Raw genomic sequence first — 26,097 nt, forward strand, 5'->3', positions numbered from 1 at the left:
GTCTTTCAATCCCGGGAAAGGGATCCTTCCTCTGTTGCTCTTCTTGAGGTTTACCTGTAGGAAATCCCCCCCCATGTAGCCTGTGCTGTAGAATACATATTGTAAAGCCCCTTGAGGTAAATTTGTGATTTGTGATATTACACCGTGTCCTAACTGGATGCGACGCGAGCGAGCGACAGCTGCAAAATCAATGGTTTTCTATGTGAATGTCCTAACTGGCTGCGCGCGACGCAGCGCGATGCAGCGCGACACGATGCGCCGTTTGGAGCCCGACGCCCGGTTTCTATTTTCTGTCGCTCGCGTAGACAGCGCCATGGACGAGGAGCAGCTGATTCAGTTGGTTGAAATGAGGAGCTACCTGTACAATACCTCCTCATTTCACTATATAAACGTCAATAAGGTGGCAGCTGCCTGGAGGGAGATCGCCCGGGAGTTAAAAGTCTCTGGTAAGTTATGTTTGTGTGTTTTCTGCTAGGATGCATTACTAGCTAGCTTATTTTTACAAAGTAGAGATGGTATGATACAATATCAATACCCGCAACATTGTAACATTGTTACATTGTACACCGTGTTATAGTCTCCGGAGAAGGCGGATTTGTTCTTCATGCTATAGCCTAACTGAAAGTTGATATAAACCGTTGCTACATCAGGTTTTCTGTCAATCTAGTTACTGTTAACTACCGTTAAACAACCGTTGGTTGAACGGTTTAACGTAGGGTTAAACAGGTTGTGCCCCTGAAATAATCCTCTCCATGTCTGTTTTGGTTTTGTTGTTTTTGTGTTTATTTTTTCACTTAACATCATCATCTGTCTGTACTGTGTACAGTGCAACATTGATGTTAATATTTCTCAAATTTATTTATCACTATTTTTAATAGAGTGATCATTACTGACCCAAATATTTAACATTTTAATGCTTTGACTAATGCATGGCTCTGTTTATTAATCCAGGTGTGTCTGACCATTGTGACTACTCAGACACACCTGGATTAATCAGCTTGTCCAATAATGTAAGACAGGAAATAACATAGCAGCATTAAGTTCAGGATGTAGTGGAGCTGTGCATAGAGCCCATTGTTTTCTTTGGGAGTGAGGCCACTATAGTAATTCTGTATTTCTAGTGTAAGTTAGTCCTCTTTAGCATTCAACAACATTCCTAGTTAAGGAAAATTGTATTCACACAAACATAATTGTAAATTGAACTGTTTAATTTGATGAGAAAAAGATTATTTTTTTTAAATAAAGATGACAAAGAGAGATATTACATCAACAAATAGATTACACATGCAGGGTCTGATAATACATTTTCTTTTTTGTCTGTTTCTGAAATCTATGTACAGTCACTGATAATAGAAATAAGGAATATGCCATGTCATTTAATATAAGTAAGTAAATTAAGAATTGCTTTTAAAAATATTATTCAAAGAAAAACATACAAAATACCATACAATAAAAATCTGTGTCATGTGCAGGTGCTGATTTCATTTCATTTCCAGCAGTAGGCCTATGTGTTTACTATAGTGGCTTCAGAAAAGTATCGCACAAACTTATCCCGCACAGCCAATGCCTCCTGACCACCGCGGTTCGGATGGTCATTCACTGACTGCAGGTTTTCACCCTCGCACGACAGCCTGCACTCTGCATCACCAGGCCTCGTGAGAAAGTTATGCAGAATACAGGCTGCCACAACCAGTGTGTCCACTTTCTCCACCGACATATGGATGGTGCGGAGGATGATCCTCCATCTTGCAGCCAGCATACCAAAGGCCTTCTCTACTGTCATGCGAGCCCTTGACAGCCGATAGTTATATGTAGCTCTGTCCCGAGAGAGGTTTCGTCCTCCAAAGGGCTTCAGGAGAAATGGCTTTAGGGGAAATGCCGCATCAGCGACTACGACATGAGGCACCTCCCCTAGGAACTCAGCATCTGGCAGGGTTGTTGGTGGTGGTACATGGAGGGTGTTGTTCTCCAGCCCCCTGCGCAGTGCAGAGTTCCTGAAGACCCCTCCATCGCTGGTTCTGCCAAAATCTCCGATTTGTGTCACCAGAAACCTGTAGTTTGCATCAACAAGGGCCAGCAGTACAATAGAGAAGGTCCCTTTATAATTAAAAAAGAGACTTCCACTCCTGGGTGGAGCTGTGATAGCAATATGTTTCCCATCTAGTGCTCCAAAGCAATTGGGAAACTGCCATTTCACCTAGAAGCCCCTGGCCACCATAGCCCAGGTTTCTTCTGTAGGTTGAGGGAGGAAGCGGTGCAGCATGTGCTTTTCAATGGCCTTGGTGGTGTCCAGGATACAGTCTGACACTGTTTGCACCCCCACTCTGTAGTCATAGGCCATTGAATGCATGGAGTCCCCTGATGCCATGTATCTGCAAAAGAAAGACCTATGTTTAGTTACATTTTATTTGCATTGAATAATATTTTTTTCTTTTCTTAACAGATCCAGAGCATTGCAAGAACAAGTGGAAATCTTTGCGTGACACTTTCAACAGACTCCGGAAAGTTGTTCCACCCAGTGGGTCAGAGGGGAGTGGTAAGAAGGAATGGAGACACCTGAAATCCATGTGGTTTCTGCTGCCACATCTCAGGGAAAGATGGTAGGATTAAGTGAAAGTAGCAATTCCACAGTGTGTTTATTTTGTAAAAGTAACAGTGTGTGTTTTATTTTGTAATCTAATTCTGCAAAATAACTAGTTGCTAAAGCCGTCAAATAAATGTAGTGGAGTAAAAAGCACTATATTGGGTCACAAAATATAGTGGAGTGGAGGTATAAAGTATCAAAAACCATGGAGTTAAAACGCATGAGCCCACAGTGACATTGGGCCTAAACTACTCCAATAAGGTGCATTCATATTATTAGAAATATTGTACATCTATTCATTTTGGACAAAGCATTACTTAATTATTTTTCTGTAACATATTGCACTATGACATCTACATATTTGAAGCACCATGGATGTTTGTCTATTTTCAGTTCCAGAAGCAGCCTTGACCAGGTAGATGTAGTGAGGACAGAAGAGGAGGAGGAGGGAGGAGAAAGGTCTGAAGAGGTGGAAGTGGAAGATGAAGATGAGGATGAGAGGAGAGTAGATGTGGAGAGTGGGAGGGAGGTGAGGGAAATGGTGGGGAGGAGAGACAGGTGAGAGAGCAGAGAGATGAAGGAGAGAGGGCCCACTCCTACAGCTCCAAAAGAAGGAAGCGGGAAAGAAATCCACCACAGAACCCCTCCACCGAAGACCTCTATGAGATTTTGAGGACTCCTATTCAACCTGATGACCCAGATGAAATGTTTTTGCCCAGTTTATTGCCAGAATTCAAGCAAGTGACAACCAACAAGGGCCAGCTGAAGGCACAGCTGTTGACCACAATTTTAAATTGGGATAACAACCAGGTTTTTCACCCTCCCCCACGACCATACCACCCCATCCCACCCCACCACAGCCCTTACTATTTCAACAACCCAAACAACCCCACTTATGAACAATTATGAATAATTAGGCTTTGAATTGTTATTAACTCCTGTATTCTATTCTATATTCTTGTTATTTATTACTGTCTCTTTATCTATTATTACATGTTTGATTGCTCAATTTAATTACACAGATTTACAGGAAGTATTTTGCATGGAATAAATAAAAAATAATACTTTTATTATCTATTATCTAAAGCGTGTGTCTTTTCATTTACCTTAATGTGATAGCCAATCTCTGCTTAGCCTCAATTGGCTCTCTGTAGTTGGTTGTTTGTTTACAAAGGTCCTGACCTACATAGGACAACACCTCTTCTAACTGGGCAGCACTCATCCTGAAGTAGTTTTGGTATCTTTTGCTGTCAAGTGCAAATTCCTGCACAAGGTTATAGTAATCCCCCTGCTCTTTTCGTGCCTGGTTGAGAGGATGGACCCATTGCCTTGTCCTGCTGGAGGTACTCTGCTGGAGGAGTAGAAAAGCAGCCACTTTCCTTTTTTTTTAACTCCTGACGTCTGTAAAAGGGTCCTGTTTGAAAACAACGAAGTCTAATTAGTCCTGTTGTTTTTGGGTGACGTTTAATGTTTGAATGGTAGAGGGCGCTATGCCCCTAATTACACACATAGATATCTATCGGTTACAGTGTGGCCAACTGGTCTCATAAGTTCAGACCAGTTGCCCACACTGTAATTCACGTCAGTTATAAGTCATAACTGACGTGAATGTCGCTCGCTAATAACAACTAACTTGCTGTTGGCTATATTATATGTCAAGAAACATCTAAAATCACAATATAAAACTTGTTTTCTGTTTTAAGTACAAACGTAGGAAGCAAGTACTCACCCATCTTTTAACCAGGTAGTTACGTCTCTCTCCAGTCGGATGTCGAGCGCACAGCTGATGTGTTTCCATGACAACAAATGCACATAGTCAATGCATTCAGTCAGGACAGAGAGCGTCAGATGTGACGCGATTGTCGGACGCTCGCTCGCGTCGCATCCAGTTAGGACACGGACTTAGGCTAAAAAATGATTTGTTTGATTTTACCTGAATATCCTTGACTCATTGATTGTGATTGACACAAGTTAGAATTACGCTTAGGTAGCATGCTATGAGTCATGATCCACAAATGGCCTTTTGGAGATAAATCTTCCATGTTCACACTGTAAATTTGATTATCAATGTATAGCTCACAAAACCCAGCTAATTACATCTAAGATACAGTACACAACAGGTGTGAGATTGTAGGACCTGGTAATAATGCCACCTGGTCACCTTTCTTTTGATATTCTCGATTTGTCCTGGAAAAGTAGCGATCAGGACAAATGGACATCAAGGAAGGGGACAGTCATGTCTATTAATCCCTATCCCTACATCATTTTCAAAAGATGTTTTGCTACACTTGGATGTTCTCAAAAATTTAAAGGAAGGCCTACTAGGCCTATGTGTAAGAATCAGAATGACACTGATGTCCATTAGGGCAACTGCAGACAGCGACCTGTTGCATGGGAGCGAGCAGCCAGTGGCCAGAACAGCGACAGCATGGATCTGGCGTTGCTTTGTCGCTGATAAAGTCATTTGCAAACGGCAACCTAGCCAATTTATCAGCCCCGGGACGGCTGGGAGTCTGGATGCATTAGCGACTTCATTGTGGTGTGTTTGGTCGTGTCTTGGCTTGCATTGGCTTTGGGGAGGTAACTTAGCCTGCTTCCCTGGAGCTGGTGTGGGTTGGGACATTTTCTCAAAGAAAGTTCTCTGTCTAAGGCCTTAATAACATCCCGAAAACATTTTCTGAATGTTACTTTGAGAATATTCTTCCTTTGTTAACATATCACATTACAGAAACCTTTTATAAAAAAAACATTCTGTAACCTGAGGCCTTAATAACATCCTGAAAAGTTTTTTTCCGAATGTTGCAGTGAGAATGTTCTTCTTTTGTGATCATGTAATATTTTATAAAACAACATAATCTGTTACCTCAACAATGTCCCCCAAACATCCTCAGAATGTTGCAGTGAGAATGTTATCTCTTTGTGAACATATCACAATACAGAAACATTTTATAAAGAAAGTTCTGTAATCGGAGGCCTTAATAACATCCCCAAATAATCCCAAGAATGTTACACCTAAAACATCCTTCCTTTGTTAACATATGACATTACAGGAACATTTTAGAATTTTCTTTTCTGTGATCTGAGGTATCAATGACATCCTGAAAACATTTTCCGTGTGTTGCTTTGACAATGTTCTTCCGTTGATATCGTGTTACATTGTGGGATGCTTTATTAAAAAACGTTCTATAATTGGAGGCCGAAAACATTTTCAGTGTTGCTTTGAGAATGTTTTTCCGTTGTTATCATATAACATTGTTGGAATGTTTTTTAGAAGAACATTCTATAATATGTTACTTCACAGACATCTCCAAAACAAGAATGTTACAGCTAAAACTTCCTTCCTTTGTTAACATATCACATTACAGGAATATTTGAGAATACATGTTTTGTGATTGTAGGCCTATATAACTTTCTGAAAACGTTTTCAGAGTGTTGCTTTGAGAATGTTTTGGGAAGGGTGGCAGAAGCCAGAGTGAAGTTTGATTTGATTTTGATTTGATTTATTTAATTGCAGCATAAAATGTCTCCCATGTTAAGACATAAAAAGTACAATTGAGGATAAAAACACAAGAAAGTCCAGGACTTATTTCCATTGTGGTCCTCACTTAAAACATTAAGGCAAGACATGACATGACACTCACAGAGTGTATAATGGTCACCTAAAACCATAAAACCAAATAAATCTTTTTTAAGAAAAAAAGAAATTAAATACATTCGATGGTTACCATCTCTATTCCGCTACCCTCTCTAGTAGCCAGGCCTTAATTCTGCCTTTAAAGGAGTTTAGGCTGGATATGACTTTTATATCCCTATCTAATTTGTTCCATTGCACTGTCCCTATGTAGGCAAAGGTGCCTTTGCCTACAGATGTTTTGAAGGAATATGGACACAGATCTGAGATGCTGCCACGAGTGCAAACCTTGTGTTTGTCCTTTACCTTGATAATCAGACCTGCTAGGAACGTTTGGGCGCTACCAAACAGTATTTTATGTATCATATTCAGCCTAGTCATAACAACACGTGACTCAACAGGTAGCCAGTTAAGTTCTGCAAATTGTGACCTACCTATATGTGATCTATGGCCCAAGTTCAAAATGACTCTCATTAGTTTATTCTGTGCAGTTTGCAACCTCCCTTTAAGTTTACATGTTAGGCCTTCAAACCAGGAGGTGCTTGCAAATTCGAAATGATTTAAAAGTAATGCATTAGCTAATATTACCATTGTTGGCCTATCTAAAAATTTGGCATTTCTAGCTAATAACTTTGTGAGCCTAGTGACTTGGCTTAGGACCATATTGGCCATACTCCTGCCATCCAGATTGTTTTCTAGGATGCATCCCAGGTATTTTACTGATGATTTTGCACTGACCACAACATTATTCAGAGTGACCCTGAATTCAGAGCATCTGCTCAATCTATACTTTGAGCCAAACAAGATGGCCTCTGTTTTACCAAGATGTAAGGACAACTTGTTGTCAATCAGCCAGCTGTTTACAGAAGCTAGCTCTGTGCTCAGGGTACTCTCTATTGTGGATTGATGCTTATGGGACATTAACAGTGCTGAGTCATCAGCATACAGGAAGAGGTCGCATGAGCAGGCGTCTGGCATATCATTTATATATGTTAAAAACAAAGACGGGCCGAGAATGCTTCCTTGTGGAACGCCGCATTTTACTATTCTGGGGTCAGACAGCTCCTCCCCCAGGGCCACCAGTTGTTCTCTCCCTGACAGGTATGATCTGAACCACCTACAGGTGGAGCTGTCTCAGTCCCAGTGCCTCAAGTTTATCAATTAATCTGTCATGATTTACAGTGTCAAATGCCTTTTGCAGGTCAAGTAACACCATTCCACATAAATTTCCATTGTCTATCTCCTTGCGTATAGTGTCGGATAGATAGAGCAGGCATGACTCCCTGGAGTGTGATTTCCTGAATCCTGATTGGAATTTAAACATTAAGTTGTTTCTATTCATGTATTTATTGAGTTGCTCATTGACCACCTTTTCAAAAATTTTGGAGACTGTGCACAAAATTGAGACCGGTCTGTAATTACCAGGGTCGTGGCTGTTTCCCTTTTTAAAAAGTGGAACTACCTTGGCCCTCTTAAGGTCAGTGGGAAATACCCCAGATTCAACAGACATGTTAAAAATATGTGTAATGTAAGGGGCTATTTTTACAGCAGCATCTCGCAGAAAACGCGGGGATAACCCATCTAACCCAGGGCCCTTGGAGCAATCTAGCTGCAAGAGCATTTTTTCTATCTCCCCTACCTCCACCTTCTTTAGGGCAAATGCATTGGGTAAGGCTCCAAGTTTTGAATAAAATGATCTCACCCTGCCAATGTTAAATAGACCAGAAGAAGCGTTCAGGTTTGAGACCAGCTGTTCTGCTACTGAGGAGAAATATGTGATAAAGTGGTTAGCAACCTCTTTTTTGTTAAAGTTCAGTATACCATTTATTATTAGTCCTGTGCTTCTTGGTGTCTTGGTATTTGTCTTGGCGGCCCCCAGTTCCTTTAGAGTCTTCCATAGCTTCTTCGGGTTGTCTTTATTATTTGCTATATTATTCTTATAATGAGTTGTTTTTGCGCCTCTGATCAGTTCCTGTGTCTTATTTCTAGTTTGTTTATATGTTCTATGGAACATCTTAAGAGCCTTTTCCCTGTCTTTAATAGCGTCATGAATATTTTTATCAAACCATTCGCCGGAGCGCTGTTTTACCCTGGTTTGTCTAAGAGGGGCCACCTTGTTAATAATTTCTAAAAATCTATTTTTAAAATATGACCATGCTATGTTAACACATGAACAGTTTAGTACAGGGGACCAGTCCATCTCATCAACTAACATCATGACAGTTTCCTGGGAGTAATGTTTAAATGACCTTGATAGTACAGACTTGTGGGAGTAAAAAGTTTTTTTTGCCTATTTTTCTTGTGCAGAATATTATGTTGTGATCACTCATGCCAAAAGTAATAGTGCCACTTTGAGATATTTTAGCTTTGTCAGAAACCAAAATTAAGTCAATAATACTCTCGCAAGTCTTGCCTATCCTCGTGGGTTGTTTTACCAGCTGTTCAAAACCAAAAGAATAACACAGATCCTCAAGCTTTTTGCAAGTAGGATCAGCAGAGCTCAATACGTTTGTGTTCAGATCCCCCATTAAAATCAACTCAGAGCTCTCTTTTTCCGATAAACTCAAGAGAACCTGTTCAAGTTTATCATAGAAAGTAGCATGGCCCGGCGGTCTATAACAAGCCCCCAGTAAAATAGGGTTTGTTTTTGGTAAACATATATCCAACCAAACGATCTCTAAATCACTAGCAATATTGTCTCTACAGTTAAACGCAACATCTGAGCGCACATATACACAAACCCCGCCACCTTTTCTATTACGGTCCCTCCTAACTATATTGTAGTTATTAATGGAAATTTCTTGGTCGCTTACGGTTTCATCCAACCAACTTTCAGTGAAACAGATGACCCCAACCTCTGAATGCATCATCAGTTGGCTAATTTCATCGATTTTTGGTGGGAGACTTCTGACATTAAGATGTAAAAAATGCAAACCTTTCTCGCTAAAAGTTGATTTAAAGTCCTTGACCTTGATCTCCGGAGTCAGGCCACCAGCTGCCTGGCTAATATGGGATGTTGTACTCCGGGGGATAGTCTCAGTTAGTACAATGTTGCATTGAAGGGCGCTGGATACAGTGGACGGAAGGGCCTCCGCACTGCACGACTCCGAACCGCAAACTGGACCGCAGGGAGTCATAGGCACGGCCACACCATCAGCACAATCCGATGCAGGCCCACCGACCGAGGAGGCCACAGCATTGTGAGATCCTGAACCGCCAACTGCTGGGCTGCACGAAGCCGTTGGCGCGGCCCCGCCGATGGTCAGGATCCCGCCGTGTGTCCGGTCGGCAGAGCAGCTCGATGCAAGTCCACCCTCTCCGCTGCAGTAAAGGCCCTCCAAGAGCGGGTCCGCTGGGCGCCTCGGAATGCGCGACATCCGATCACGAGCTGCTGGACTGCTGGAAGCCTCAAACACATCCCCAATGGGAGCCCCGACGTTACCATTCCTGTAGGGAGACTCTTTATCGCTATGCCGGTGGATGTTGGCGACGGCGAATGCAGAGACCGCCTCACTGATGAGCCGAAACAACGGGGGTGGCAGATGAAGTAAGTCCACCAATACTTTCGCCTCTGGTTGCGTGAGCTGTGATATTATTTTTAGCCCTGGATGCATTAGCTGTGGAGCTGAGTTTGTTAGTCCATTGATAGCCCCACTGACAGGAGGAGCTAGCTGTTGATGTTGTAGGCCCACTGCGTGGCTAACAATCGGATCCATGTTAGCTGACGGCCAGTTGTGAGGGCCCGGATTCAGCTCGATATCCCCGGCTAAAAGCAGCATAGTTACCGGTGGTCATATGGCCTAATGATGGGTAGAGCAAGGGGGGCGCTGGCAAGGGGTGCTGTGGGAACAGAAAAAACAGGGCGTTGTTGGGGGAGGGAGGGGTACAGGGTTAGAACAGGAGGAAATTGAGGATGAACGGCAGTGGTAGCACCCTGGCCGGAAGTGGCAGTGGCGGTGGCAGTATGAAAACTGGTTTGGTAGTTAGTGGTTGCTGGTAGAGAGGTACTGGGGGTAGCCGCAGAAGCTACATTAGCTGAAGGAAAGAAAGAAGGAAGAGAAGAGAGAAAAAATGCTAGACAGATGAGACACATAGGCAGCAGGTACAAGCGGAGATATGACCTGGCCCGCTGCTGGTGCTGGAGGAGGTTGCTGTGTTGTGATGTCATCGGTGCACCCCAGGTGATTGGCGCTCAGGAGAGAACCCGGAAATGGATTTTGGTGGAAGTGGATTTTCCTGTACTTGAGGGCACGCTGGAGGCAGGTGACTGTCCAGTTCCAGATGGAAACAATGGGGAGAGTAGGCAAGAGTGGGTGAAGTGGTGTTGATGGTATTTGGCTGAAGCCGCTGGATGGAGAGTAATGGACGATTGGGTTCTGTGGGACATTGATAGCGGAGCACAGTTATAATAAATTCATATGGAGCACAAGTATGATTCTTCTGATTCCCAAAGGTGATTCCCCCACCTCCATGCATATTAATTGCTCTCTATGACGCCCCTTGACCTTAGGTCCCTGAACACGTTCCACAGCAGCTTTGTAAACATGATGGTAGTGATAACTAAACGCTGCAGAGCATACTGAATGGAAAAGTCCCACTCCAGCCAGTGTTTCTAACTGTCAAATGGTTAACATTCTTGCTTTTAGTTGTGTTCTAAAAAGCACCACAGCAAATTATTGGGGCCTTTGCATAGACCCAATATATACATATTGATCTTCCTAACTGGCTGACAAGAGGAAAGTGATCACTGCTATAGAACATTTCCCCAATACTTTCCATTCCCCACTTCTTGCTTAGACTGGAGATGCAAGCATCAAATCTGAACAGGACATTTTACATGAATTATTTCAAATCTAGTTGGTCTATTATCAATGTTGTATACATTCCTCCCACTGCGGAAGTCCCGGAGCTGATGTGTCGCGGGCTGCTGACTTAATCAACTCCGCGACCACGAAAAATCAGACCCTGCACCCAAGTGCCTTCATAGCGATTTTTGGGGATTTTAACCATGTTACTCTGATAACAACCTTGCCCACTTTCAAAAAGTTTGGAGAGTGTAAGACAAGGGAAAATTTCAAGGAAGCATACAACTCGATAACTCTCCCTCCCTTGGGCAGATCAGCTCACAACCTGGTCCACCTCAGGCCCCTCTATATACCAGCAGTCCAGCGGCAACCTGTGATCACCAGTCAAGATGCACATGGGGTGGACATAGCTGGACCATAGACTGCATAACAGATTATGACTGCTGGAGGGTCCAACCAACATGTTGCCTAGCCCACTGCAGACATGTTCTGTTGCCTGGCATTCAAGGGTGTCACATGCAACTGTTGTCTGGCTTTCAATCCATCGTGGTGACGATTGTTCACAGCCCTCAGACATCTCTGGAGTTGTGTTGCAGTGGCATCCCAGTGGCGTAAAGCATAGGCCCTCAGATACAGGTCATCTGCCCTGTCTGTTCCTCGTGGGGCACCACTACGAGGCCTTTCCCACACTGGACCAGTGTTCTGATGTCGAGAGATCATTCTGCTAATGACAGTCTGACACTTGGAGTTCTTTAGCAACATCAATTTGCCTACTCCCTGTCTATATACAAGCCAAAGCCAGGTGGTGCTCCTGCTTAGTCAGCTTACATCGGTTGACAATGACTATTTCAAATGGCCACAATGGACACTCACTAGCAAACGTTATCTTACATTGCACATGCTAGCTATGAAACATCAACATTGATAATGCTAGTGAATGGCTATGCAGCCATTTTTCCTAATCTCTAAAATTTAAAAGATCATAGCGAGGGTCTGCAAAAGTCAATGACAAACATGCATTGAACACTCTTGCTGAAGTAGTTTTCCTTCAAATGGTAACAAAACCAGGGAATTGGGGTTTCCACCTTCCTGAGTTTTGAACCGCTTCAGATCTTCCTCACCCTCTACTCCACTCTTAACCCACTGGTCACCAAGTTAGTCGTCCACAATCCGATATCAAAAGCCAATAAATCCATTCAATATGTTCCACCAACAAGAACACAATACTAAACAAACTTTCCCTTTTCCTGTACACGCATGTGCCTACTGTAAGCACCTCTGTCAACTGAGCCTGTTTTTTTTCTCTTCTCCCCAAACTGTTCCACCTAGTCTCACCCTGCAGTGCTGTGATTGGCTTTGAATGTGTAGGGAAACATGCCTACGATCTCATGTGGACCTGTGACCTGCTGAGGCCCTGTTTTTTTTCATTATTAACACTTTCCATCTGTGTGAGGACGTTATCAAGATGGAGACGCCGGGATGTCTCCCCGTGTTATCTCTTAGGAGGGAGAACAACACTCTCTCGTCATAAAACCACCAGAGGGAATCAGTTTGAATTAATTTACGATGATAACCCCCCTGTACGAACTGTTTTTGACCTAACCAACAGGAACATTCCTTTCACACAGGTCAAACGAAGGAAACATATGAAGCTACTTCTCCTTTAAAACCTCAACCAAAGGAACCGGGATTGTTTGTGATATAATGTCTTTATAATTGTAATTAGGTAACACGTCTGATGGACCGATCTTGCTATCCGTCCCTCAAACTCACCCTTCTTCTCCCTACTTTCCAATACACACACTAGAGAAAAGGACGGTGGAAAACCCCCCCTTTCTCTACCTCCTCTCTTTGAAGAGATTAACGACACATCTGTTTCAGTGTTATCTTTGGTACATTACAAACAAATGGTCAGAGTTTCCTCTAGACTTCAGAAGCATTTCTAATTAACCATTAAATCAGAGTCTCACCTGTTTAATTCTTACAATTTGAAATCCAGTAAAATAAGCTCATCAAACTGAACCAATTCCTAAGTTTCTGTGATGAACATGGACTGAGATCCCGCTTAATGCTCACTGGTGTCTGGTGTTTGGTGGAGTCACAGTGCCATCTAGTGGTAAGTTATGGTTAACTGGATTAGACTGTCGGAGATCTTTTTAGTTTTCTAACGTGTTTATAAACTACAATTTAAAAGTCTGTAAAATGTTTTTCTTCACAAGCCTTAAGCTAACACTAGAAGGAACATGTATAAGCGACCAGTTTCATCAGTCCTACGTTGTCTTCAAGTGTATTCTTATGTTCTGATCCAGTGTTGATTTCATTTAAGTGTTCAATGATTTTAATCAGATCATACTGTCTTATTGTTTCACAAAAGTCCATCTACTTTTGCCATGGTAAAGTTCTGAGAAAGGCTAAGCGCGATTTCGAAGCGTTAACTTGATAGTTGGAATTAATCAAGTTTAAAGGTGTGGAATTAAAACATCCACACTGGGAGTGTGGTCAGTACGCCCCCTTTGCTCCGCCTGTTGTCGGAACTATTAAAACCAAGGGACAGAGCTCCCTCGTTCTCTCTTTTTCTTTCTCTTTCTTCTTTGCTTAATTTTTCAACACTTTACTTTGCTTCTTTTTGTAACAAGCTCCTAGGTATAAAATCTCCGTACAATCGACCACGTGCGATAATCTTTAAGAGCTTTTATTTTTGTTAGATGTTAATAGAAGTAAGTTCCGTCCTTACTATTTTTGTTAAGTATCACTATTTTATTCAGTGGAACAGAATTCAGTTTAATTATTCTTGTATTGAGAAATAACTGAGGAAGCGCCAGGCCAGCCTTATCCTTTCGTTATCCTCGTCAGGAAAGTTAAATATCAGTTGAATTAGAGTTAAAAGTCACCACTCAGAGTGTGAAGATAAACAACAGTCTTTTTTAAGACTAAAAACGCCAAGCAAAACGCGCAGTGTCACTGCCTGTTTCCACAAACCTAGGACCACGGTTTGCAACGACTTTGTGCCAAGCTGAAGTTACGCTGCCCTCTACGCTCACGAGCGGTACCATCCCGCTGGGCAGCGAACCGGACCATCCTCTGCTGAGCGCTGGACCAGCTGATCTCTCTCCGACACCTGGACGAGAGAGAGTCGCCTGCTGTGAGGTCGAACCGGACCATCCTCTGCTGAGCGCTGGATCAGCTGATCTCTCTCCGACACCTGGACGAGAGAGAGCCGCCTGCTGTGAAGTCGGATCGACCGCATCTTCCCTCTTTCTTCGGGACCCGCAGCTACCGCGAGCCAGCAATCCCTCAGACGAAATCCGGCAGAAAGATCGAAGCGAAAGGCTTCTCCACTCTTCAGACGAAGTAGGCTAAGCATCTTGCACACGTTTCACTAAACGTTCATGAGTTGGTGTTCTTTTAATTCCTAATTCATAATAATCTTTTCACAAGACAAGTCCGGTTAGGGTCTCGTTAGTATCAAAATTACTCTCGTAACATTTGAGTGCTGCCCAGACTCACGACTTTACCATCGCTCATCCACCTTAAATAATCCTGTCACTTTAACCATATAGTCTTCACATTTCTGTTTGTTTTATTGTTGTCTGAATCATCATTTCATTTATTCACCTTGATTTATTTAGTAAATAAACATATTTAACCGTACGTCGTTGTCTGTGCTTACTTGCTTTGATGTGGAGAACCGAGGAAACTGTATAAAGAAGTCACTAATTCAGCTATGAGACTAACTAAATTGATTTAAATTGATACAAGTTAACCTTGTTTAGTCGGATTTGATTAATTACCTCCGGATTATTCAAATAGACAAAACATCGGAGGTGGTGCCCCATTAACGAGTGTTTTATTAATCTTCAGTGATTAATACCTTGCCTTTAATACAGTGTATCTCCTACAAATGACATCCTCCTCATTTGCATAATGAAGCAGAAATGGATACAGAGATGTAAAATGAAATACAGGAATGAATAAGTTTGTGGAAATAGGGGGAAAATTCAAATGGTAAATAATACAGAAACAAATACAGAAATAAAACACATCAATGGTGCATTTAATGCATTTAAATAAATATTTATTTATTTTATAATTTTAGCAGGTTTAGTTCTCGATAGAAACCAGAAGAGTGGAGGCTGTTATAGCAACAGATTAATGTCATGCTTTTGGAATTACATGTGCAACAATCACATAGGCAATGGCTGTTTATGTCCACATAGTTTAATCAAAGTAGTGTATTATATTATTCCGATGATTGTCTCAGACAAAAGAGAAACACTGTTCAGTTTTTTTTGTCTTCAGCAGAAATCTGGAGCACCTGAAGACAGAACAGAAATCAATTATCAACTCCTTCAAAATAAACATCAGAAAGCATCCGGCAGATCCATCATTGCAGATGTGATTACGAGGTCTAACATGAGGTCTAATGATGTTAGCGTGCAAGTAAGCTGGAGATGGAGATCATATAGGGAAACTATAATGTCCAATGTCATTAGAGATGACTCCGACTGATGGAACAGTATCAGTTCATCTGCTGACACTTAATGACGCATGAAATCAAAAAATATCTGCCACTCTGTGGCGAAGTTCACTGTGTGTGTTTAGAACGTGGTTACCATGGTGATAAACAATCCATCCTGGTCACAAACTGTGGAGGAAGGCAGATGGAGATCTGTGTGAGGAGTGTTTATATGCATGCAACTGTCTGTATCTATGCCTGAGATTTGAGCATGATATTTTTATCTTTCTATGTGTGACATCAGGATGTATAGACGGACATCAAACATGACTGGTCTGACCTACCCTCCCACGGCTTTGACAGCTCTGAAGGTAAAAACTGTTTCATGACTACAGTACATGTACTATGTACTGCAGGAAGTGACATTTTATTATTGATTTATTTTTTTTAATTATTGAAAAAATGTGTGTGCATATATATATATACTGTATGTATATATGGGCTGTCAAGCAATTAAAAAAATTATCAAATTAATTACAAGCTTTGTGATTAATTAATGGAAATTAATCGCATATAACAATATTTGCCGTACGCATTTTAAAATATTTCAGTAGAAATTGATTTTGGTGGATGAGTGAATCAATAAATAAATGGACATTCTAAACTTAAAAAGGAGATGATATATAACCTTGATATAAATTCCTCGCCATATAAGTTACACAAAACTGTGGCCATTTTTTTTAAAGCCCCACAGTGTTTTGGTATTTTAGTGATCTTTCCTGACAATGTTTTATAATTTCTGACAAATAACAAATAATAAAGAATCTGTGAATTTTATGTCATCCACAAACAACTCATTATGTTACAAGATAACTGCCATTAAAGTCACTTCTTATGTTACTGTGTTATCTACTGAGAAAAGTAACGCGTTAGAGTACTTTAGAGTTACCAAAAATGGCGGTAAAACCCCCTTTGTGACTCATTTCGCATGATGGTTATATTGTCCAGACGGCGTGTAACCAGCTGTACATGTACCTTTGGTTGTACTGACTCTACCGTCATTTTGTAGCCTTCTTTATGGTCCACAATCGATAAATCTGCAGCCTAATAATTGGAATGATAGACGTGAACTGGAAAGAAGCATTTGGTATTAGACACAGCTGTTTCAATGAAAAGCAATACAACACAGGTTCTTTTAGCCTCGTACATGATGTTTAAAAATGCAACTAATGAAGCTGTAAACTATGAGTGCTTACATAGAAACGATGAAAGCACAAATACACAAGAAGAACTCATGTTTGAGTAATAGCACTATCCCTATCCCTGCTAATATCCATGCAATGTGTATCCATGCTAATATCCATGCTTATATCGATGCTATTGCTACCCATGCTAATGATAAGAATCATGCTGAAATGACAGCATCTGATAGCAATGGTATAACGTCTGACTATTAACCACAGCCCATTCTCAGTTTAAGAATGAATTTTAACCATTTGACAGTTAGAAACAATGGCTGGAGTGGGACTTTTCCCTTCAGTATGCTCTGCAGCATTTAGTTATGACTACCTTTATGTTTACAAAGCTGCTGTGGAACATGTTCAGGGACGTAACATCAAGGGGTGTCATAGAGAGCAATTAATATGCATAATTTTTTTGACAGCCCAAGTATGCATATAAACAGAAATCTAATCAAATGAAACCATTCAGTCAGTCAGATTCTACTCTGGAAGAAACTCGAAAGAAAAAGAGGAAGCAGAAGAGGAAAATAAAATAAAGACCGAGAGGAGTCTGAAAGTTAAACTGAGGAGGTAGAAAAGGAAAGGATGAAGTAGGAATGGCAAAGAGTGTACAAAGAAGAAATGAAGGAGGGCAAGATGGAAAGGGAGTTATAAAAAGAAAAGTAAAGAGAGGGTGGGGATGTAGTAGCAGCAGGGAGGAATGTAGGTATGAAGAGGGAAGAGACAGAAGAAGACAGGAAAATGTAGACAAAACGGTGGAGGTAGAAAAGGCAAGGAGGAAGAGAAGGAAATCAGGAGGTATAGAAAGGAAGTGTTTAATTTCTACAATCTATCTTTAATTTAGCACCTCTTTACTTTTTTTCACTCCCTGAGGAGCAAGTGAGAATTAGTTTTTCTAGTGCTCCATATTCTAAGTTCTGAGTAAAAAAAGTAAAAAAGAGTAAAAAAAGATTTTTTTTTTTCACTCTGTTACACACATGGAAAAAAAAATGTGGAACTTGGAAAAGCCTTTGGACGGTTTGTGCTTGGGCCCTGATTAAAACTGCAAGCAATGTTGAACAGGCCCTCGAGTCAGGGCCTGCTGCAGCTGCGAACCCATAGCCAAAAATGGACTGTATGACATTGCTCTTTATTTTCTGCTTTGGACACTGCACAAAGGAGTTAAATGTGACCTTCTGAGTCCAATATGTGGCGCAAGAGAACAGTCACTAATCATATGTTTGGTTCAAGTATGTCAAGGGTAGACTACATTTTGAAAGTTTCGTGTTAATCAAATGATTGCCAGAAGAGGCTAACTTCCTGTTGCCACTAGGTGGCACAATGACTATGGCTCCTAAATTGTATGTAGATGTGTTATGGCTGGGACTTTAATCAAACATGTCAAATTTGGAGAAGATTGGACAATGAACACTCACTTTACAAGTTCCTGTATCATCTTTGTGACAAAACACCAACAGACATTGATTATTGCACACAAATCTCATCGAGAGCAATGTATACAATGCAGCAATCGCATTCATTTTCTTCAGAAAATGCTACTCTTTCTAGTTAGTTATTGAGATGATAATGATGAGCAAGATAATGTCTAGCCTGAGTTTTCCTGGTTGTTTTCCAGGAAGTGGATCAGTGGTCATTTGATGTTTTTTCCTTCCACGAGGCCACAGGAGACCACGCCCTCAAGTTCCTGGTCTACGACCTGCTCACCCGCTATGACCTCATCAACAGGTTTAGGGTACACACCGCTTCATATGACTAACACTGCTGGTGTGAGGTCTAATGTCAGGGTGGGGGGAGCTTAGTGTACTGGGTAGACAGATCTCTTTAACAAAAGGGTTATGTTGCCTCTAAATCTCATTAATCAACACACTATCTCTTGTTTTTTTACAATCTGTACGAAAACCAAAGTGAAAAAACAGGTTGTGGTTTTATGTGGAGTTTAGTATATTTTGGTATATATACTATTTATTCATTTTACCCAGCCAAGAAAACAGTCCAGCACAAAACAACCCATAAAACCATAACTTGCAGTTGTCCTGTAACTCTTTTTTAAAAAAACTTATTAGGCAAAAAAAAAAGATTTGTTATTGTGTAATTACAACTTTACTTTCTCCTACTTATAAGATGTCTATCTCATAATCTGGGTTAAGCACCTCAGATTTGTTATAATGAGATGTTATCATAATAACAAGACACTTAAATTATAGATAAAAGGAAACCTCTACAATGCACTTCATTAAACAGAACTATTACCACCAAACAATATTATGATCCACCTGCCTCAAAGTTAAATTCACTGTGAAGTTAAGAACAGTGGATTCATGGTTCATCTTTGACTGCATCTTCTCTATCAATTAAATATTGTAATGATAAATGTTCAAAGCTAGTTTTACTAAACTTAGGGCCGGATCTACTAAGATCCCACATTGCTTGTACTAATCTGCATGGGCAATCTAGAAATTTGCGCGTGGGGTTGAACCGCGGTTTGCGGGCGATTTACTAAGAGTGATTGCGTTAATGACAACAGGTGCAAACATGTTGGAGACACGCCTATTTAAATGAGAGTTTAGCGTGTTTCATGGTTTTCAGCATGGCGAGATTGAGAGAGCAAAAGCGCAAAGTGAAATTCGATCCTTTGGAATTAGAAGTGTTGGTAGAGGAAGCGAATAAACATTTCAATGAGCTGCAGCAAAGGAATCTGACAGTCGCGCAAAGGAACGCGTTTGGGAGAAAATCGGTGAAAAAGTTAATGCTGTTGGAAAAAACAGGCGAACAGTGGATGAAGTGAGAAGGAGATACCAAGACATCAGAAGAAGAACAAAAGGAAAATTGGCGTATAATAATATAAATGTAATAATAATAATAGTAAACAAAGTATTGCGTGACTCCTTCTCGTAGCTGGCTCCAAATCCGCTCTGAGTTCCTCCGACAGCTCCAAAGTGGCAAGGCTGGATAGGCGATATGTTCTAATGATATTATGTAATATTTCCTCATTCATCCCAAAAATGTTCACACGAGGGTGAAAAATGCGTTCTCGGCGTCTCCTTCCATTGTTTCGGCGTCTCCTTCTTGCAACAATAACGGCAGACATGTGTGCGCAATTACGCATACAGTAGGTACTACTTCGTTGTGGCCGAGTTCACGCGTGATTCAAGCGAGAATCACGCACCTTTTTAGTGGAGGATCAATTGTGTTTTCATGAGAAGCGGCAATGTGCCCAAACAACCACCAGGTGGCACCTGTGAGCAGGAGGGCGACAACATGCAGCAGCAGGGAGCAGTGACCATGAACGGGGAATGGACAGAGTTGCCTGATTTATGTTTCTGTTTGTTGTTGCTTAAATACAAGAATGTAGCTAATAATACCTCACCCACCCCACACCTCATTCCAACTCCTTCCTTCAACCTGTTGCTACAGGGTCCCTCTAGCAAGGACAAACTTAGTGAAAAAAATCATTCATCTCATCAACAACTCATTATGAAGCCTTTGAAATGTCTTTTAAGGTCTTATTCTTTGTATTTTGTATTTATCTGTGATATTCCCATTTTATGTTTATCTGTTTTCGTTTTGCTTTTATGTTTAACTGTGGTCTTTTTTTGTGCACATGTCAAAGACCCTAAAGACATCTGAGGTTGTGATTTTGCTCGCTCGCTGCAGCCACGGCTAAGCGGAGGCAGAAACAATTACGCACAGCCTACAGAAGTTTCAACGTCCATACAAGCATTTAAGAAATGATTCTTATCAGTTCCATAATTCAGAGAGGATTTTTACTCAACGAAAAAATGTATAAATATCAGTTTTTAGGTTGAAGACACGACAGCAGCACATATGTCCAGACGCTGATGTGTGTCAGCTGGGGCAGCGGGTCGGTGATCAATAAGACACATGAGAGCATTATGACTGATGTATAGCTCCCCTGGTAGAGCAGCTCCCTCAGTAAGCAGAATCATTCGCTAGTATGGGTTCGAATCTCAGTATAGGTAGTACCTTTAGTTAATGTGTTTTCTTTTCTCATCATCATTATGATCACATATGGCTCCAAGTTTGAGCAAATAAATGAGCAAATGAGCATTAATTCTCCGCCGGGCCGCGGCACCAGCTTTCCTGCTTGTGTACATAAAATCCATTAAATTCTGACACCACAACTGTAGCCTACGGAAATATCAATAGATGATAACCAGTAACCGGTACTGGCGTAGCAAGCTTTTCAAAAGTGTGGGGGATGGATGTGGTCTTTCCAGTTAAGCGAACTTGTTCCAGATGCCTTAACATTTGCATTCCCTCCTGCTCAAATCTTACTACAGTTGCTCAGTTTCTCTCTGTCTGCGCTGTGGATGCCTCCTCTCCCCCTCCCTCTCCTGTTGTTGCTTCAAACATGACACCGGCTTTCAGTGTGACCGGCTGATGATTGGCTGTTCTGCCTCAAGTCCCGCCTCTCTTGCTGTGTTAGATATATTGGGAACTAGCCATAGATATACATATTTATATACATTGACGCTTCACTGAACGCTGAATCATACGTCAAAGTCATGGAGTGAACTTTATAAAGCTCCTTCTACAAAGTGCTTTAAGTTAAAGCCTCTCATTTACACATTCACACACGTACGAATATATCTGGTAAACAGACGTACCAAAAACAATGTCTGTAACGTTCTCTGATGATTATAAACGTTAACTACTCCTTATATGTTTAGTAAACAGGTAGGCAACAAACCCACGTATGTAGCCTATTTTTCTAATGTTTTTATGAGTGTTTACAGCTGCCAATGTATGTAACTCTGTTACTGTGATGATAAATATTGAATCTGTGTCTATAATAACCAGATCTTGACATGTAAATGTGATGTCTGTGGGAATAAAAAGCACTGATAATTAGCCTACATTACATTTTACATTTAACTGATTTTGATTAATCGTTTTTATATCCAGTGACTTTAACTACTAAAAATGACATAATGTAATAATGTAATTATCAGTGCTTTTTATTCCCACAGACATCACATTTACATGTCAGGATCTGGTTATTATAGATTCAAGAGGCGGGACTTGAGGCAGAAAAGCCAATCATCAGCCAGTCACACTGAAAGCCGGTGTCATGTTTGAAGCACCAACAGGAGAGGGAGGGGGAGAGGAGGCATCCGCAGCGCAGACAGAGAGTGGCCAGAGAAACTCAGCGACTGTAGTGAGGCGTTTGTGCAAAACTGCGGAAAAACTGCAGAAAAAGTGTGGGTGTTGAACCGTCTAACCAGGAAAAGTGTGGGTGTTAAAACACCCACATCCCCCACAGGCGCGTCATAAGCCGTTGGAGACAAATATGTACACAAGCAGGAAAGCTGGTGCCGCGGCCCGGCGGAGAATTAACGCTCATTTGCTCATTTATTTGCTCGAACTTGGAGCCATATGTGATTATAATGATGATGAGAAAAGAAAACACATTAACTAAAGGTACTACCTATAATGAGATTTGAACCCATACTAGCGGATGATTCTGCTTACTGAGGGAGCTGCTCTACCAGGGGAGCTATACATCAGTCATAATGCTCTCATGTGTCTTATTGATCACCGACCCGCTGCCCCAGCTGACACACATCAGCGTCTGGACATACATGCGCAAACTCCTTGCACACGCAAAAAAACACGCAAACCTTTAGTAGATCCGGCCCTTAATGTGTTGGTTGGGTTACAAGCTTTGAAATAAAAATTATCAAAAACACCTGAGCTACTATATATCTTTGTTCCTGCATGACAGAGTATCCACATAGGTACAGTGTAGTGGTCATTTTACCTGTAGTACCTGTGGTACATGTACTATTTGTAGTGCTGTGTTCAGATCCCAGTGCAGGCTCTGGTGCAATTTGTTGAAGCTCTGGAGAACGGCTACAGCAAACACAAGAACCCCTACCACAACCTGATTCATGCTGCCGATGTCACTCAGACTGCGCACTTCCTGATGCTGCACACTGGACTGATGGTAACACACACTCGCACACAGTCTCTAGAAACCAGGGCTGGCGTGTGGTCCATGGGCCAAAAGTTTCAATTTGGCCTCCAAGATGTTTCTAGCAAAAAATAAACATGTAAATAAATAAAATAAATATAATGATTATGCTGTTTGATTTTGGTGAGGTAAGAATGAGTTTTAAATATGTAGTTTATATGTGCGTTTTTAAATATGTATGTTAGTCCCGAATTATTAATTATGTTTCATAATCTGAGCAAGGCAGACAGAGTGACACTTGCAGTCAATCATTAAGAAAACTTTGGATTCTAGTAACATTTTGCATCTAAACAATACAGTACAACATGTGTTTGCTTTTAGCCCATGGCCCACCATCGAGTTACAGTTTTGTTCCTTCAAGCGAAAAAGTTCGGGCAGCCCTGCTATGGACAGTAAATTGTGAAAACATTTGACTGATATTACCCTCATCAGCTAACAGAGTGAATGCATTTTTGTATGTGTCTGTTTGTGTGCAGCATTGGCTCAGTGAGCTAGAGATTCTTGCAATGGTTTTTGCTGCAGCAATTCACGACTTTGAACACACAGGAACCACCAACAACTTCCACATCCACACCAGGTAATGTATGCAGCAATACATTCAGACTATTCAATATGTGGCAACTGATGGAACAGTGATAGTTTCTTTTCCACACAAACTGAGCCTGATGGAACAGGAGTGATTTTAATTTAGTTTTTTCTCTACTTTGTGAAAGTAAGCCATGACCTTTTTCAAAATTTTGTTATTTAGGTGCCACTTTGAAAGACACATAAATAACAACTGATAACAAAATGACACTACAGCCATGCTAGCAGATCTGAAGGGAGACACTGTAGCTGAAAACAGTGACATTTTGGGCTATTTTGCTTCCATGACATGCCTTTTTTCAGACTGGTGGAAAGAATGTGCATATTTAATAATAAATTATCAGAAAATGCATCACAATGTAAGTTATGAACTAGAGAAGCTTAACGGACATATATTGTATGTTAGTTAACATGTCTACCCTATTTACCATGTTTTGTCTAAAAATGTATTGGATTACATTTTCTAAGGCCATTTTCTCAAAATGGGTTTTTTCTCAGACTCTAAACCAGAAAGAGGAACTTCAGAGTCTGCAGCCATGCTAGTGGCTCTGTGAGCCCATACTTAGCTACAGTGATGCTTTGTGCTAAACAGGCTCAGAATGACAATGGTGACATACATATATTTAGCAGGTATAATGTTCACCATCTTACTTTAGCATGATAGCATGCTCGCATTTTCTAATGCGTGCTAAACACAAAGAAGGCTTACAGTTGAGGCTAATGGAAATGCCATTAGTTTTGCAGGTAATCTGTGATAAACCAAAGTATTGGAATACTACATTTTTGACTTGGTGATCTCACTCAATAAATAGTTATGGGCTGACCAAATTCATCCTGAGTGGGACATGACTGTGTGAATCAAATTTACAGCAATCCATCCTGTAGTTGTAGAGATACTTAACTTAAAATCATAAATATCAACTCAAGATGTGCTAGAAGAAAAGTCAGGGGACCACCAAAGTCTGTGGGATTTATCCTTCGGACACAGTGGACATCTGCACCAATTATCATGGCAATCAATGTAATTGTTACTGAAATATTTTGGTGTGGACTGTAAATATTGAATGTTCAGAAACACTTGGACAGTGTACATATCCTGACAAAAACATGTGAATGAATGTCTTAACCAGGAGAAGAACAAGAACAGAAACATGTTGTTTTTGGGGCTTCTAAATATGACAGATTACGAAAAATGTCAGCACCTGATTGGATGTGTGTCTGTCAGGTCAGAGGTGGCCATCCTGTACAATGACAGGTCGGTACTGGAGAACCATCATGTCAGTGCCGCCTACAAGCTGATGGCAGAGGAAGACATGAACATCCTGGTCAACCTGAACAAAGATGACTGGAGGTGCAAACACAGATCACACTTCACTGATGAGTTGATACTTGTATACTTTAAGAGCTGAGGGCTCTGTCCTGGTGATTGCTCAAAGATTATCGTATATGTATTGATTTTTTGCAGGGAGCTGAGGGCTCTGGTCATAGAGATGGTGATGTCCACGGACATGTCCTGTCACTTCCAGCAGATCAAGACCATGAGGAATTCCCTGACACAGACACACAGGTCAGAGCTATAACCATGACCTCTGACCTCTAATATTCAGCAAATGTATAATTTATAGGTTTACTGGTATACTAAACATTTTTCATGTAACATTGAAATATTTCCTCATCATTACGAGACACCAAATTTATTTATATTTAACTCGGCGTGATGAATCATGTCTCTTTAATACCTACAGCATGGAGAGAAGACCCACAGTGTTCTCTGCAGTCTTCCAAATTATCTTGATTTATATACAACAGAGCAGGGGTTACATGCTTTATGACAGTTGTTAATCACTCCATCCAAAAACAATGACCCCCTCATGTTTGTGTTGATCATGCCTTTCCCAGGACAGTGACAATTTGATGTTTTATTAGGACAGTAAATGTCATCCTATCTACCTTCCTGTAAACACCTCAGGCGAAGAGAACTGCCCCTCATATGACTTCCTGACTTGGATCAGTTGAAGGGTTCCCGAAAGACTCATTCAGCAAAAGTCCTGTCAAAAGAAGACTGTCTTGTTGTGGTCTCAGATGACAAGTAACAGTTTCTAAACCACTTGTCATTAGAGGAAACAAGACCAGACACTTGTGGTGGGTAAAGAAATACCAGGAAAAAAGTCCTATATACTGATACCTCCAAGTATGAGATTCAGTAACAGAGGGATGACAAATGAACCGGAGAGAGAATGATACCACAGTGTTTCAAACCAACACTGAAACATGGTGGTGGGAATATTCCAGTCTGGAGCCCTTTCGCCTACTCTGGAGTTGGACACCTGCTCCAAATTTGATGACACTCAGACCAAGGAGAAGTTTCACTCAATTTTTCAGAGACATGCTACGCCCTCTGGTTTGCACCTTTGTGTAAAACAGGGGTCTCAAACTCAAATTAACTTGGGGCCACTGCCAGTATTGTCATCTTGTAGGAGGGCCATTACAGTGTTCAAGAACTCCAAGGCGCAACATTTCTGAAAATGTAGTTTTTATTTCCATTGTTAACATAATAATTCAAAAAGGCAAACAGCAGCTTGTATACATTTTATATGATTAGTTTTTTACAGTGCAAATCTTTTACCCCATTTAAATAACTTATTGAAACCTTACACTGAACTCACAGATGAAATACATTTCTACGCCTGGCAGCACTTCTGCTTATATTTTCTTGACATTTAATAAAAAACAATGCAAACAGAAGTAAACATCTGTGTGCTGTGTGTATTAGTTTTTAATAGTGCTGATCATTTTTCCC

General features: G+C 41.0%; 1 protein-coding gene across 1 annotated transcript in view; it reads left to right on the forward strand.

Moving 5' to 3' along the window:
* Positions 1–26,097, forward strand: part of LOC311262208 (dual specificity calcium/calmodulin-dependent 3',5'-cyclic nucleotide phosphodiesterase 1A-like) — a 182,240-nt gene that overhangs the window by 138,795 nt on the left and 17,348 nt on the right. Inside the window, exons 5-10 of the mRNA XM_084361456.1 lie at positions 15,781–15,847; positions 18,333–18,449; positions 22,545–22,685; positions 23,189–23,289; positions 24,523–24,648; positions 24,763–24,864. Coding sequence (XP_084217582.1) covers positions 15,781–15,847; positions 18,333–18,449; positions 22,545–22,685; positions 23,189–23,289; positions 24,523–24,648; positions 24,763–24,864 — 654 coding nt within the window. The remainder of the gene's footprint in view (positions 1–15,780; positions 15,848–18,332; positions 18,450–22,544; positions 22,686–23,188; positions 23,290–24,522; positions 24,649–24,762; positions 24,865–26,097) is intronic.

The sequence above is a fragment of the Pagrus pagrus genome, assembly GCF_965226575.1.
Source record: "Pagrus pagrus genome assembly, chromosome: 9".
In the NCBI taxonomy this organism is placed as follows: Eukaryota; Metazoa; Chordata; class Actinopteri; order Spariformes; family Sparidae; genus Pagrus; species Pagrus pagrus.